The 17,199-nt window shown below is 39.8% G+C and overlaps 1 protein-coding gene across 1 annotated transcript in view; it reads right to left on the reverse strand.

Annotated features, from left to right (window-relative positions):
• LOC145981345 (dedicator of cytokinesis protein 7-like) overlaps window positions 1-12,595 on the reverse strand; it is a 50,780-nt gene extending 38,185 nt beyond the window's left edge. Inside the window, exon 1 of the mRNA XM_083114574.1 lies at window positions 12,461-12,595. Coding sequence (XP_082970700.1) covers window positions 12,461-12,595 — 135 coding nt within the window. The remainder of the gene's footprint in view (window positions 1-12,460) is intronic.
• Window positions 12,596-17,199: the final 4,604 nt, after the last annotated feature.

Below are 17,199 nucleotides of genomic sequence, written 5' to 3' on the forward strand. Positions count from 1 at the left end.
TTCAAAAGTTATGTTGCAAAATAACTTTTTCGCAAGAGTATCTTCACAAAAGCAGGCTGTAGATACCTTACACGGCAACTACTAGATGGCAGTGATACATAAGGTCCACTTACATCATTAGCAATATATTTATTAGATAAATATATAGTCCCTGCTGTTTGGAAATAATCTTATATCTTAAATACATGCTTATGTAATTCTTTCTGTACATATTTATATGCACATCTAATTTCCACAGAAGGAAAATTAGCAGATCCTACATCATTGATTGAGTTGGTGTTTTACATCCACTATATGCACAGTTAGGCTAATCAGAACTGGACCTAATGTTTAAAGTGGGATCCGAACCACTATGAGCCTCCTCTGGGTATCAAACCCGGAACCCCTTGATTACAAGGTGATGACGAGCAGTTCCTTCAATAGTAACTCTTGGCGAGGAAGTGAAAATTACGGTATGTGTATAGTGATAATGCCATTCGTTGTATTGTGTTGGTTTTGCAGTGCTGCGTGTGAATGTGTTCAAGTAACAATGTCTACAAGTAGACATGTAGACATTGTAAAATGTCACCGGACTCTTTCTGGTATGTTTGCGTGTATTACAGGGTGTCCCAAAAGTCCCTTAACAGCCATCCTAGAGACGTGTAGTGCAGAGATTGACATGATTTGAGTATATAGTTATACTGTATGGACAGGGGGAACATGATTGCTGTGGGTGACCATGGTGGCGGCCATCTTGGTATCCACCATATTGGATGGAGGTCAATTTTCTAAATGGGAAGGTATATGTGTGGTATATAATTTTAGGCTAGAATTGCACCAGAAACAAGAATATGAAGTCAGTTTTCAGATATCTTTAAGCTGTGACATGTTATTGATGCAATGTTGAATAAATGATGACGTATGATAAAGTATGGAAATTGTGATAACTGATATCATATCTCTTTTGTTGCAGGTGTAAGTGACAAAGAACATGATGTTATCCAATGAGGAATGAATTGAGATCATCCTCATTTCCCCCAAAAGGAGTTCACAGGACATTGCCAATGACTTCAATCAAAGACAACCGCTTAGGCTGCCAGTGTCGCATGTTAGTGTGGCCAATTTGATGAAGCGGTTTAAAGAAACAGGTGCAGTGCATGATAGATGTTGATTGGGAAGACCAAAAACAGCCACGGATGAAGAAACAACAACAGCAGTTCTGGCATCATTCGTGAAGTCACCTAAAAAAGGTATTCGACGACTGTCCACCCAATGTGGTGTTAGCAAGAGTTCGATTAGCAGGATTATGCAAGAACACAAGTGGCATCCCTACAAGATGCAAATGCAACAACATCTCAGTGAAGATGATCCTGATAGGAGGGTGGAGTTTTATAAGTGGTATGTCGTGCAACTTGAACGTGACCCTGACTTCTGGCGAAACATTCTGCATAGCGATGAGGCATTTTTTATACCAATGGTGAGGTCAACCGTCAAAACATGCGGTATTGGTCCTCTTACAACCCGCACTGGGTAAACCCAGTGCAACAGTGGAACATTCTCCCTCCATCATGCAGGGTGGTGAAACGCCGCTCTTCTAGAGAGAGACATTTCTTAAGGGCAATAGTTCAGGGAACATTAGAGACACTCACAATTCGGAATAATATAGTTTATTTAACATGTAGCTAATCAATATTATGTTGTTAGTATCCTAATCCTAAGTTATGTTTTAACCCAATCATATCAGTTAAGTTATATAAGGAAGGGAGCATCTAAGTCTCCAGCAAAACTGAACACAGTTGTAAACTTGCCTTGAACTCGCACCCTGTAACAGCTCGGGCAGCATTCCGACACACACAACATACTTAATTCTCCAATCTTCAGTATATGTAATTTGTTGTTGACCTTGCCTAATTACTCAGCCTGTCAATCAGAAGTGTGTTCTTTCCTGTTTTTGTGGCTATCTTCGCAAATTGTCCTATTTCCATAAGAAAGGCCTTGCCAAGCACATCCGTACTAGATGCGTAAACTTCTAAGTACATCTGCACTGGATGTGTGTCACATTTTTTGACATATGATGATATCACTTGATTAACATCAGATGATTGGCACTTGATGACTGACAAATAATCATATGATGATATCATATGATTGACACTACACGACTGACAGCTGGTGATTGATATTATTGTCATATCATGGCCAAGACATTGCCTTTTGAGTGGTATATGCTAAGCCACCGCCGTCTCCGAGTTTCAACCTTCACATGTGGAGGAAGGCATCTAACCTTAACTGTCCAGTGCTGAGTAACTGGCAAGATTAACTTCCTTTGACTGCCTGTTACTTCTTTCAGAACCAACTCATAAAATTGTAATATGCATTACAACGTTACATTAAATGCACGTTACAATTCGCCCCACCTGATCTTAGATGGTCCCCATCTGAACTCCTAGCTAACTAATTACCCTCATATTTGCTTTGCGGAGCTCACATATACAAAAAATATATATATAAGGCAGCGTTTACATGATTACAGCTCCAGGTGTTGCATTTGTTGAGTGTAGCATTAAGAGTAAAATTTCTTTCACATGAATTCACATTAAAAGTTCATCTGGGTTCGAACAAGTTACGATTGGGTTATTTCACTTAAATCTAGGGTTAGTAATAACACATGAAATCAAGACATTTTACATGATTATGTGAATATATCTCATAGTAGTTGTCTTCTTTGATAACAATACAACTTTGAAAGTCCATGAATATATATATATATATGGTAGTTAACAATATAGGTGTGTCTATATAATTCACAAGCACTAGGGTAGTTTCACAGTGTTCACTTGTGACGTTGGGTATTACTAGATCGCAGGTCCACTTGAAGTGTATTAGTGTTTCTTTGGGATGTGATCCAAATATCGGGGTTAATGCATTTTTCGATAACACAGTTTATCTTAGGATTAGAATATCAGGCTGGCCGCACACCCGAGACATCTTGGACATCTTGCACAATTGGAAATCTGGAACTCAAAACAGAAAATTAATACCTAGGTTTAAAGGTGTATTAATTATTGAAGAATGGTTTCGTAAATAGGGGGGCGTTTGGGAGCTTTATATGAGGGTGCCCTTACTGGAGAAGTTCTCATAGCCATTGGAATTGAGGTATGAGAACGTGTTTTACTTTTACGAATCCTATATAGGATCCAAGAGATAAGGCTTATGAGTAGACAAGTTAACAAGGTAAGCCAGGTGTAAACAGTTACGTGAGAAGGTACGTTGGAGAGTTCCGGCACTTGGAGTTGTGATTGCACTGTACAATTAGAATAATGTGTCATTTCCTCGGTATTTCGTAATTAGCGTGATCGACTAATTGATAATGAACCCAGTGCAGTGGTAAGAATCGGGAGATTTGAGCTTTGGTAGGATTAGGAAGGATGCAGGGGAACTGCGCTCGGAAACATTTAGATAACACACATAATACACATTGGCAGCCCAGTTGAATAACTAATGTACCAAAAGGAGATACTCTTCTGAAACTAAAAAGAATACTTTCACATTTAACATTTATTTCCACCTGAGGAGGGGCTAACACAAGGTAAGTGGAAACATTTAGCAAGATGGGTGGTACCACTTGTGGGTTTTTGGTGCAATGTAAAGGACATCGTTCCACATGAGCTACCACAGCGTTCCGTAGAACGGAGTCGATACATTGATACTCAGGGGTGAACATGTTCCTTACTGGAGTGATAAAGCAAAGGGTGTCTTGGGAAAGAGAACATAAATGATCATAGAAAACATTATTGCTGTCGTCTCGGATAACAATCTCTGTTGATACTTATATTTGACACGTATTGTCATAATACTGATACGGTAGAGGGTTTAAATTATACGCTTGAAAATTGGCATAGTTATGAATTAAACTTTTGGTGCCCAAGGCCATTTTCACATGTAACCCCCTTGATGCCCAAGCCGATTTTGAGCAAAATGCAGAGTTTCAGTTAAATGAGTGTAGATCGGAGGCTAATTGCCCTAGAGAGATGAGTGATATACCGTTGTACGCGGAATGAACCAGAGATTCAGACTATATAAAATTTAAGCAAATTTGGTGTATATGTGGTGGGGGAGGGGGCTAACTCTCAAAATTCCAAAATTTCGGAAAAAAATTTGGTTCCCCCACCCTCCCCTCAAGAAAAAAGTACATGACAGTGTCAACATGCACATGGAAATGATCGCTGACATGTAAGGAACACAAAAATATTTGCATTATCATCATATGACCAATGTAACTTGAGTTGTACCCCCAAAAGGAATGGTCGGCATGCCACTGATTCAAGCTTCAAAATGCAGCGGTACCTTGAAATGTCTTTAGCTCAGAGACTATTTGCCCTGGAGATATGAACGATATACCGTTATACGCAGAATGAATCACAGATTCAGAGGATATATAATTTATGAACAATCGGCGTATATATGGAGGGGGAAAGGGGGGAAATCCCACGAAAATACTTTTTTAAAAAATGGGGTTTCTCCCCCCCCCCCCTGCCCCCTGAAAAAAAGGATATGAAAAGTTCAAAATGCACATAGAAATTATCCCTGGCATGTAAGAAACAGAAAAATATTTGCTTCATTGCTGTATGACCAATGTAACGTGAGTTGTACCCCTGAAACGAAAGGCTTGTACGCCACAGTCTCAAGCTTTGGAATTGAGCAAAATGCAGAGTTACATTGAATTGACTACAGCTCAGAAACTAAATGCCCTAGAGATATGAAAGATATACCATTGAACGCAGAATGAATCACAGATTCAGACGATATATAATTTATGCACATTTGGCGTTCATATGGAGGGGGAAAGGGGGGAAATCCCCTCAAAAATACTTTTCTTAAAAAAAATGGTGTTTCCCCCCCGAAAAAATGTCAAAATGCACAAAATGCAAAGTTTATGCAAATTTGGCATATATATTGAGGGAGAAAGGAGAAAACCCCCAAAAATTATTTTAAAAAATTGTCACTTCACCCAAAAAATGTCCTCGCACTTGGGCACAAAACGACACCTATGCACAACATTCACAGACGAAAAGCTAGAATGCAGTGAAAAATGAGTGCTGATTCTTGCAGCTGCTTGAAATTCTATTTTTAGACAATGCAGGGTAACCCCTGTTGCAACTTGTGGACACTTGTGCTAAAAAAACAAAGGTTTCCTTCAGCGCGCTTCGAAATTCCATATTCACAATGCAGATTCAACAACCAGTCTTCCCCTCCCCCACCCCCACCCCCTGCTTGCGCCCTCATGGAAAACTTTCATTTTGACATCGGATACTGATAAACAAGCTTCCTTCAAATGCAGTTAACAGGAGGGAGTGAAAAGCAATGCTTTAGAACAACAAAGCCGGTCTTCCTTTGTCGGCAAAAATTTGACCTTGAAAAGAGATGCAAAAGAGAAGTCCCTTTTTCCACCTTTTCCCCTCCATTTTCATGAAGACAAAAAAAATGCAAAAAAACATTTCTGTTAAATACATGTGTTAGGAACAATATATATAAAAAAATCGAAATTCTAGCCAAAAATAGAAAAGTTATAACGTAAAAACTACGACCTTGACACAGCGTCTCGATCGAGATGCTTGGTACCGGGAGGGTTACATTTGGGTATCTCGATCGAGATGCTTGGGTCCCAAAAGGTTAATGGAATTTTAAGTGCTAATAGGGTGATCACAGAACCAATCGTACATTCTAGAATAAGAAGGTTATAATACTGCCCCAATTTCTCAGGGGAAATGGCTAAGTTATAATTAAAGAAGTTTAATTTAATTTGTAATGATCTTACGTGTTGTTCAAGAACTTTAAATGGTCATAATGCGGGGTGCATTGTTTTACTTTGTCAAGCGGACACTAAGATATGCAACATTTCAGCTAAGTCTTGAAGTGGAAGATTTTGAATTTTAATCCAATGTGTTGCAGGAAAATCTTCGATTCTTTGCTGAATTTGATCTATATCTTGGTCCTTTAAAAACAGCATTCTAATATGGGTCTTTGTAGCAGAGAAATAACTCCACCCTTGAAGTGCAGGGTCAGTCGATATGGTTGTATTGCCTAAAGATGAGGGCAATGTTTCCCAATCGAGAATGTCAGACGTGTGGGGGCTGTACTGTAGGTGATATAGTAATGGGACAGAAGTTTCGTACAGAATGGGAGGATCAATTTTATTTAAATATAATCCAGGCGTTACAAAGGTTCTCATTGATAGTCCATAAGTAGTTGAGAAGAAAGGCCAGTTTAAGATAAGGACAGCTAGTCATGCTGTCATGGTTAAGTGTACCAGTTTTCGGCCAGGATTGTACCTGCGAGGTAAAGGTTTTGGTATGGCTCCAGTGTTTCAAGCAACTTGTAACCTGGGATCGTCATCGTTTATGAATAGAACCTGATTAGAGCCAGTGTGTGGTGGTGTATGAATCAGGGGTTTTAGAGTACAACAAAAATGTAAATGTTGTCTGCTTACCCAGTACACAAGTAAAATTATCAAAATGCAAGGAAAGATGATAATTGCATAAATAAGTACATGATCTAATATGCCATTTGAGAAATCTAGAGCCTCGGTAGTTCGGACCTGGCTAAGGGCAATGAGTTGAATTGCTTGCATTCAGTATCTGTGGCTAGTCCATCCAATCAGAAATGTAAGACACAAATTCCATATAATAATTAACAAAAGTTTCAAGCGACCATTGTCCACTATTAATGACGAGGGAATATCGGGAAATATCAGTCAGATCGCTATCACTCTCGACAGCTTCCGTTTGAGTGGAAATTTTCAGAAATGGAATCTTCTCGGGCCAAGATGCGTCCAGACAGTCATTAAAATGTTTGAATTCAGCTGCTTTTTTTCCTGCGAACAAAACATTAATCTTCTTTGTAGGAATTTTACCCCACGAAGCAGGTAAAATATGATAACTCTGTCCGCTATCGCTAGACTGACTAGGGCATGGAAAAGTTCGGGAAATAGAGGTTTCGTTAGCTACAGTTAAAGAGCAATGACACGGAAGGGTAATTTCCAAAGCACCAGGTTCATTAGCATAAGTTTTGATTCTCAGCTTTTCACCGTTGCATTCGCCCGTTATCTCTGGTGGTGGGTTTGTGATTACATAATGGTCATGCGTAATTTCCGTCATGATAATGTTATTTCCTTCATAACATTGGAACATGCAGTGACCGGCCAGTTCTTGGATCGTGGCCCCTTGTCTTATCTTCTGTGTGCAAGAACTACCCAAGGTGGCGTTGTGCCCAAAACAAGGTAAGTAACATAAGGGGGAATTATGTGGGTCGCAGGTGGCCAAAAAAGTCCCTGATAATAACCTTACGAAGGAAGGGATTGTTGCCGAAAACAAGGGGGGGGGGGGTGTATAATGTGACAAGTGCTATTTTCCCAACGGAATGGAACTGTGCGAAATTCCTCCAATATGGAATTTTCCCCAATTTTGACATTGGGTATTTTTAAGGTTACCACTACTTTATTTGGAGAAAATAAGCAGTGAGCTAGAGGAAGAGTGTAATATTTCATTAAATTCTTGGTAGGGATTGCCAGTTGATAACCATTTTTAAATAAAGTGAATTGTATTTGCTTTAGATCTCTTTTTAACAACTGTGGCCTAATTAGATACAGTGGAATTTTATTTGCAAAGCAGGAAGTTCTTAGTTCTCGTAACTCAGAGTTAATAGTGGAACTTATTAAAAGTTGATGCAACAATACGGATCCTAGGGCGATAAGATATATTTTGTAGTTAGTCACATTAGCATCCCTTCCTATAGCGGTTACTCTGTTTTCCAATTTAGTTCGTAAGAGGTTTATTTGTTTTTCAATTTCGCCTATAGTGTTATTAGTTTGTGTCACAACATCGCGAATTTGAGATTTTAGAAGATGAACCTGTTGGTGTTCATTTTTCAAACTCGTGGTAATTTTATGTACTTGTGCATTCAGTACGCGTTCATTTACCAGCAGATCATGGTATTGGCTCTCGCTCACAACTCCACAGCACCAGTTAGCGAAATCACCAATGAAAGTTAAGCCTAGCCCTCTCTTTGTCCTCTCATATTCATCCACAGGAGGGGGAAAATCTATGTAAGTGTGATTCAAATGATTTAAAAACAAATTTTGTAAGTCACTTGCCATCCCTTTCAAGGCATTAAATACCTTATACTCGTGATTTTCCTCCTCAAAGGTGACCTTTTGTGGTTTCCAGTAAAGAGCGGCACACCACCGTGGGTGAAGAGAGACTTTCTGTGTAGGTGAGGGGCACGCTTCCCTCGTAGAGAATGACCTTTGGTAGACTTCTCCAGTAGGCTCCTGGCATGAGCCTGATTGTTGGGTTAGTCCACACATATCCCCAAAATAGAACAATATGGTACAGAAATATCATGGTACTGATCTGAAATTAAAAATATATAAGTAACAGTAACACCCTACTATCCTCTATTTACTCCCCTTACCAGAGAGCTTCGACCCGAAGCCTCTTCGAGTTAGAGCTCAATTATACTGTAATGAGGTGCAAAGAAAAATGGGGGGAGGAACAATATGTCTTCGCCCCCTGTTTTTGTTCTTATTTATATATATATATATACACACACACACATGAGAGCATATATAGTCCATAAGGGGGAGGGGGCAGAATTGCAGCCATCCGAAAACAATAAATATATAAAGAGAGATAATAATATATTGTAAGCGTAGTGAATGCAAAACAGCGAAAATATTTACAAAGTGGGAATTACTATTTACAATCTTCCAATTTCATTAATATCTTCATTCCTCAAAGAGACCAATGCGGGCCTCTAAATAAAGGGGCCAAAAATGCAAGCGACCCTGTTCTCTATCGAAGTATGTGTGAAGGGTCCACCAATCTCCTGCTACTTGAATTACAGAATTGACACGTACATGTAACTCAAATGACATTTGCGACAGCCATTCGAGTCGTTCCATAAGACTTGTGAAGTGTCGCAAACTTAGGCGTAAGAAGGAAATCAGATCGTACAGCACATGAAAATATGTGGCTGATCCTTGGGGCAAAACAACGTTGAGGATATTCCTTCCTGTTTCAATGTAGTTATTTTCACATGAAGTGAATGCCCGAACAAAATCTATCACCAGAAATTGTGAAATGAGGATTTCAGCTTCGTCATCAGAAGCTTCTTGTAAAAGTGAAATCTGTATATCAATGGCATCCATGCCTAACAAGTTTGGCGGGGCCAAGGTAACTTCAGGTAAAAGAGCAGAATCGAATTCCATACTAGAATGTATCGCCTCAAAATCCCCATCCAAACTGAGATCTGAAACGGGAGATCTAACGAAAGGCATTGTCTCTAAACTATCGAGAGAGTCATTATCAGAATCTGCTTCTCCTACTGGCTGACTGCAGACCTCCATGTTAATATGCGAATAGATCTAAGGTTTTACTGGCCACCCGAAATTCGCAGTCGAAAGTCCAATCTAAAGTATATTTAGCATAGCAAGACTGAACAAATAACTTGATCCTGTCAAAGGACTCCTCTAAAAATGTCTCTTTATCATCGGTAGCAGCAGCACAATCATTAACAAATTTTACAAATAGCCTAAGTTCAGAGTCTACAACAGCCTCACAAACGTGCTCACGTATATTCCTCACCTCGCATATATCAAATATGTCCTGAGAAAACCTCGATACCCACCAGTCGACATTAATGGCCATTGTACGCCACCGGCACGAGGGATTTAATGAAAGCTAGCTTATATTGTCCACTGTGCCTGTTATATATACTTATATATCCTTGCCGTGGAGAAAGGGGAGGGGTTGAGCATATACTGTGTACCACGTAAATAATGCTTTTCTGACTGCTTCCTGGGTGCTACCCTATTCGGTTCACCAATTCTTCTAATTGTTGCAGGTGATTTAATATTTCGACATTACTTTTGTTGCCCGTATCAATGGGGAACTGTCTATAGATTCCCGCCTTAGAGTGGATACGTATAAAATTTCTAGTAACCTCGGTGCAATCTAAGAAGAACTTCTCTGCTGTTTGTGTTCTGAATAACCATAGCAAATACTTGTTTATCTTCTGAACTTTTTCTGGTTCCAGAACGCGAGAAGAAGGGACATTTAATTGTGCTGCAATTTCGTCGACAATGGATTGAAATTGTGGCTCTTCAGGGGATAAAACTAAACCAAGACCCTCTACAACAATCTTACCGGAATACATAAGTGTCAATAATGGAATGCAGGCCAAAGTATGCGGTATTCTACGATAGAGTTCTGGTGATAGTAATCGTTCCCAAGGAATCAAAAGAAACGCTCAGAACCCAATCAAATTGAAATGTAGCAACCCAAGTGTGAATCTTGTAAACAAAAGATGGAATAAAAGTGTTGTAGAGCCAATTAACCCACCTAGTAGATGTGGTTAGATTTCGATGACAGACAGTTTTGATGAAATTATAGCCAAGGGCGAAGACTAGGTATTGAAGAGTGTTGTTTGGAAATAGGCCAAGCATTTGTTCGATGGAATAACCACCTAAAGCTTGCGAAAGAGCAATATTTACAGCTTCGGCTATGATAATGACAATTTCGTCAGGTAAGTTCCACACGGTAGCAGACATATGGTTCTGCCCTTCGTGTAAGCGTACAAGAAAATGGTAGCTAATTTACACGCTGTTGGAGAAAGGGAAAAAAAAATACCTGACTATTAATTCACAGTGGAAACAATATTGGCAACTTTGCAAACTGTAAAAAAAAAGAAAAGGTAAGCGTAAGTTATTTTAAGAGATGTTATTTCGCTTTTCTGAATTTGTCTGACCTCAAAAATAAAAAAAAAATAAAAAAATATTGTCGTCTACTTCGTTGCAAGGCAACAGTCTGGATTTGTATTGGCGGAAATGCGGTATCTGTAGTGATAAGTAATTCTGGCTAAAAATTCCATTGCCTGAGTTATCGTGAAGAGAGGAAAACAACAACAACAACAAAACAAACAACCTTCAACAATATGGAAAGGGGGGAAGAACGAATGGATCCATAGTTGTTTATTTGTCGACAATTAGCTTTGTCCTTTTCTTGTCCCTTCCCATGTTGTTTTACAGCTGAGTTTTACAAAAAAATTTCGAAGGCAGAAAGCAGGGGGGGTATTTACATGCCTCCTCTTGAAAGTTGAATCGAAACCAGGAAGGGCTTCTACCGTTTACCGAACTAGGTTCATCATGTGTAATGTTTCTTGTTTAGACCTTATCCTTGGGTAACGATTAGTGTCGGTGCAGAAAAGGAAGTTCTGGGTAACGAGTAGTTCAGTGCAGAGATGTCAGATTTTATGTAGCGATTAGCTTTGGTGCAAAAAAAGAGTCATGCTTTAGTCTTCCTTGACTTCCGCACGCGACCAGTATGGTTTTAACCAGCCTATATTTACCCTTAAGTTTCTTTTTCCTTTTAGGCGTTCAACATCATATACATTTTTGCCGCGAACTTTAGTAATGCGATATGGTCCATCGTATTTCCTTCTTAGCTTATCTGATATACATTTCTTTCTTGCAGGAAAATAGACCATGACTAAGTCATGTAACGCATATGAGGGTTCACGTCTGGTGGCGTCAAAACGTTCTTTCCCTTGTTGGTGACGTTTGGTATGCAATTATCTGGCAAGAGTCTGAACTGTTTTAAGATGATGGCGAAAAGTCTCAGAAAATGGGTCAGTGGGGTTAGCATTTAGTCCCATTTCAAGGGTAAAAGAAGATTTTCGTCCAAATAAAATCTCATAAGGTGATAGACCGAGGCCTTCTAGGGGACTACAATTATAGGCGTAGATACATAAATTCAGAAAAGAGACCCAATCTTTTTGATTTTTTGCTGTGTACTTGCTAAGCATCGTAGCTATGGTCTAGTGAAATTTTTCAACCTTCCCGTTACATTGCGGATGATATCCGCTCGTGTTTAAATGCTTGATTTTTAGCTCACTGAGTAAATTATCTACTAAGGCAGCCTGATAAACAGAGCCACAATCGGTGAGTATACTGGCTATGGGTCCGTAAACTGTGTACACTCTGTTAACAAAAAAATTTGCCACGGCCTTTGCCAATATAGTCTTAAGGGGTTGAGCTACCACCCAAGATGAGAGCATGTCTATAGCTACAATTATATATCTATACCCCCCTTTACAAGGGGTAATAGGACCCAGAATATCACTTGCCCAGTTCTCACAAATATTTCGCACTGGCAGGGATGAAGGAAACCCTGTTTCCATCCTGTCGATTTGTTTCGTTCTTGACATATTGGCAGTAATTCAGTACGTCTTTCCGTGCGGTTTTCCAAAAATAACGTTCCTATAACTTTTGCAAACTTTTGGATTGTCCGGTATGTCCCCCGGTATAAGGTGAGTCGTGTACATCAGATAACACATCAGCCTTCAGATTGTCAGGAATTACTAATAGTTTCTTATCTTTGTATAGGTGATACAATACCCCATTATCTAACATGTAATATCTTACAGTCAGATGGTGTGGGTCGTTTTCCTTTAACTCAATTAAGGCTCGCACCTCAGAGTCTTGTATTTGTCGAGCTCGTATCTCCCTTTGTCTTTCATTGAAAGTTGAGTCTGTCAGTTCATCAATCAGTCCAACCATGTCACCATGATCGATATAATCTCTTTCGTCATCAGTTAGAGCAGAAACTGGGGCACGGCTCATACAATCGGCAACACAATTAGTTCGCCCTGGGCGATGTTTAATTTGATATTTAAACTGGGAAAGTCGTAGACTCCATCTTGCAAGCCTCCCCGATAAACCCTTTGCTCGTTGCAGCCAACAAGCACCGGAACTATCGACCACTGCTGTAAAGAATATATCAGTTAAATACTGATGAAAATGGAGGATGGAGAATACAAGGCAATACACTTCTTTTTCACAAATACTATAATTTACTTGCGCTCCCGTAAACAATCTGGAGCAATAGCTCACAGGCTGAATCATTGTTGGGATCAGGAACAACGTGACAAAGAACTGAGCCGAATCCCAGCTGGGATGCATCACAATGGAGTTCAATGGGCAGATTGGGATCAAAATGTCGTAGTACAGGGGCGGTCGTCAGACACGTTTTAAGCTGGTTAAATGCGGACAATTGTTTTTCACCCATGTTAAATGGTATCCCTTTTTTGGTTAGATCAGTCAAAGGTTTAGCTATGAGACTATACCCTTGTATGAATCTACGATAGAAATTACAACAAAGGATTAAACTTCCTTCAAATTCTTTGGAACAGGAATATCCTTTATGGCAGCTACTTTCTTCGGGTCGGTTGCAACACCATTCCTGCCTATTATATGGCCTAATATTTCTGTTTAGGCATACGCAAAATGACATTTGCTAGGTTTTGCTTTAAGATTTGACCTTTTTAAGGCGAGGAAGGTTTTTTTCTAATCTCTCCAAATGTTGTGTCCAATTTTCAGCAAACACAATAATATCGTCAAGGAAAACGCATAAGCTGTTCCATTTAAGGGCTGCGAAGACTTTGTCGATGCATCTTTGGAAAGCTGCAGGGGCGGAGGCTAAACCAAAAAGTAATCTCTTGAATTAAAGGTTCCATCCGGTGTTACTATGGCTGTTTTATGCCTGTCTTCTTTTGCGATATTTAGTTGCCAGTAGGCAGTATAAAGATCTAGGGTAGAAATATATTTCACCCCACTAAATTAATGAATGATATCAGAAATGGTCGGAAGAGGGTAGCTAGGAACTTTCAATTTCCGGTTTAGAGCCCTGAAGTCACAACAGAGCCTACAACTTCTATCCTTCTTTGCAACTAACAAGATAGGGGCGCCATATTCCGATTCGCTTTCTTGAATGATGCCCAGACCGAGCATTTTCTCAATTTCCACCTTTATAAATTCCCGCTGCTTTGGTGATACCCTGTATGGTGCTCGTCTAACCGGAATATCATCCTCGAGTGGTAACGTCACTTCGTATGCATTGGTAACTCCCAATTGTTCTGGCGAGGCTGCAAAACAATGTTTGTATTTTTCGAGCAGTTGAAGTAACTCGTGTTTCTGGGGCTCCGTCAAATCAGGTGATATATGTTAGTCAGTGCAAATATCAAATTCTTTCTGTGGAGATTTCAAGGTACTTTTTAAGTTCGCTGCGTCTATGGCGTTTACCTGTTGTGACGGAGCACTTTGCAAATTTGAAGATATATATTCTGGTTTGTGTAAGACTCCTACTACATAATTAGGCGGAAATGCAACTTTGAAATGGTTCATATTAATGATAGGAATACATCTGGTAGTGTAGGAATTTATGAGCAACCTAGGGACCAAGCAGCGATACTGATCATACAGGCCGCAATTGATTTCCAGAATGAAGTCCTGATTAGGGGGAACAGAAGAAGATAAAGTTATTGCCAATTCTGTATATTCATAAGGTTTGAGTATCACAGAATGTGCAGAAAATGCCTTTAACATTCGCCAATTATCTGCAAACTTCCTGTTTACACTCTCGGATCCGAACGGAAGTTCTTCGAAAAGAGCTTTATCTATAGCCTCACTCGACTTCAGTGTCGCGGTGTGTTTCTTAATAAGAGGGAAAATTGTCATTCTCCAAAATGTCCTGCCTCGTTTGCTTACTAACGGCAACGTTTTCTTTACTACCCTTGGCAAAATATTCTTCTCGATTAATTTTTGTATCGAAAGAGACAAATTTTCGGGGTGCAATAAAATTTGGTGGGATATGTAATGAATTCGAATCCAAATATACTGCCGTAGATGTTTCTGCAGTTGGGAACGTTATTTGGTCCTTGTTCTGTACTTCCTTTCCCATCTGTACTTGGATCTCGTTACCCAAGGACTGTATCTGCTTATCCCGCAGATATGGTACAAATGAAGCTTTGGATTTACACAATCGTACACCCGTTCTCGTCAAATGTGTAACATAAAGGTTAAAGAAATCCGCAACCAAAATGATATGATTTTGTAATGAAAGGTTACCACAGACAGCTAATGGCATGCTGAACTTGTGAGGCCCGATCCAGAAATGAAATTTGCACACTGGAGTGTGTTTTGCCAATTCCCGATAACGTACATAAAGTTACCGAACCTGTTTTTCTAGCAGAGAGGGAAAAGTGTCGGGGTAACATTCCAAAATGCAAAAGGCTACATGTACTCCCCATATCAATAAGAGCAGGAAAATGACGTCTAAATATAGAAATCATAACCATTGGTCATTGATTTTGCTTTACCTAATTTTGCGAAAAAGTGGAACAATTAATGGCACCATAACATTGCATTTTCAGAGGTTTTTGTTGATGAGGGTGTAGATGACACCTGAGGCGTTTCCCCTTTACTCGTTTGGGTTCCCACAATAAGGAGAAGGATTACGTTGGAGATTTGAAACCTGATCTCTTGGAAAATCACGATTGCTTTCTCTTCGAAAAGGTTGACCTCGTTGTGAAAAAGAACCTCTTCCACGTTCAGTAGAGTATGAACCCCTTTGTGGACATGATCTAGCAAAATGATATGCCGAGCCACAAGTAAAACAACGTTTATCGTTATTCTGAAAATTGCCTGGTCTTCCGCGAGATGATATTTGGCCCCTATTGTTTCCACTTCCTCGTGAAGAAGTCGAAACTGGAGAATTCTTTTGTTTCTCGGTATCCTTTGAACTTGTTTGTTCCATGGTGTGCACATATCGTGTTGGTTTAGCCGGACGATTTGACGAGTTTTTCGGACAGTCGCTGGTCCCCTGTACAACCTGAGCATAGGTATGAGATGCAATATCCGCCTGCCGTTTGGCACGTTCGAGCAACCGCAGGTTCGCTAATAGGTCGTCTAATGTTTGAGACTTCATTGTTACTAACTTTTCCCAATCCCGTGCATCTAAACCGTTGCAAACAAAATTTATCTTTCAGTCGTCATTCATATTTGGATCTGCCTTTTTACACAGTTTGAAAACATTGTAAAAATAGTTCTCAATGGATTCATCCCGTTGTTTCTTTCGTGCTGCCAACTCAAGGTAGGCTTGTCCAACCGGTAAGATGGGTTGAAAAGCCGTAGTAAGCACGTCTTCGACTTGTTGGAATCCCTGTAGGTTTTCCAACGTGGTTCGATTCAAATCCCAATAAGCCAAAGCGCATTTCTTCAAATAAGCTGGCAGGAATTTTATTTTTTGTGCTTCTGTCCATCCCAAAATCGAAGCTACATGTTTGTACGTGTTAAAGAAATCAGCAATACTCTCCCCAGGGCTGTATTGCAGGGACTCTGGCATATGAATGCATCGTTGCAATGGAGTCTCCGCCACTGTTCTCTTGGGGAATGATCGGCATATTTGTCTCTATACTACGCTCGTCAAGGAGGGGTGTACGAATTGCCTCTTCAGAGCAAGATGGGAGTGGGCATCTAATGCTAGTAGACAATAGGGGTTTCTGTTTGCCAGTTGCCTGCTGACGTGTTACAACCATTCAAAAGCGGAAAACAAGTAACCATAGGAGATCCGAACAAGACATTTACAACTCTAATGAAGGAACGGAATCTTACACTACAATCAACTAGAACAGACCGGAGTCGAAACCATGACGCAGATGACGACCAAATATCCAGACAATCAAACAACCAACCAGCGTGGAGCGACCAACGACAAGGGACAATGAACAACCATGAACAACCATGAACAACAGATGAAACAGCAACCACTAAATTTCTTCGACAAATGGAGCAACGTATTCAAACTATCAGACGCTTTACGAAAACAAGAAGAAAGTCACAGAGAGGGGGAACACGGTGTCTCCACCAATATGAAACGCCACTCTTCTAGAGACACACATTTCTTAAGGGCAATAGTTCAGGGAACATTAGAGACACTCACAATTCAGAATAATATAGTTTATTTAACATGTAGCTAATCAATATTATGTTGTTAGTATCCTAATCCTAAGTTATGTTTTAACCCAATCATATCAGTTAAGTTATATAATGAAGGGAGCATCTAAGTCTCCAGCAAAACTGAACACAGTTGTAACCTTGCCTTGAACTCACACCCTGTAACAGCTCGGGCAGCATTCCGACACACACAACATACTTAATTCTCCAATCTTCAGTATATGTAATTTGTTGTTGACCTTGCCTAATTACTTAGCCTGTCAATCAGAAGTGTGTTCTTTCCTGTTTTTGTGGCTATCTTCGCAAACTGTCCTATTTCCATAAGAAAGGAATTGCCAGGCACATCCGTACTAGATGCGTAACCTTCTAAG

This window comes from Lepisma saccharinum, chromosome 2 (assembly GCF_977018435.1).
Source record: "Lepisma saccharinum chromosome 2, izLepSacc3.1, whole genome shotgun sequence".
In the NCBI taxonomy this organism is placed as follows: Eukaryota; Metazoa; Arthropoda; class Insecta; order Zygentoma; family Lepismatidae; genus Lepisma; species Lepisma saccharinum.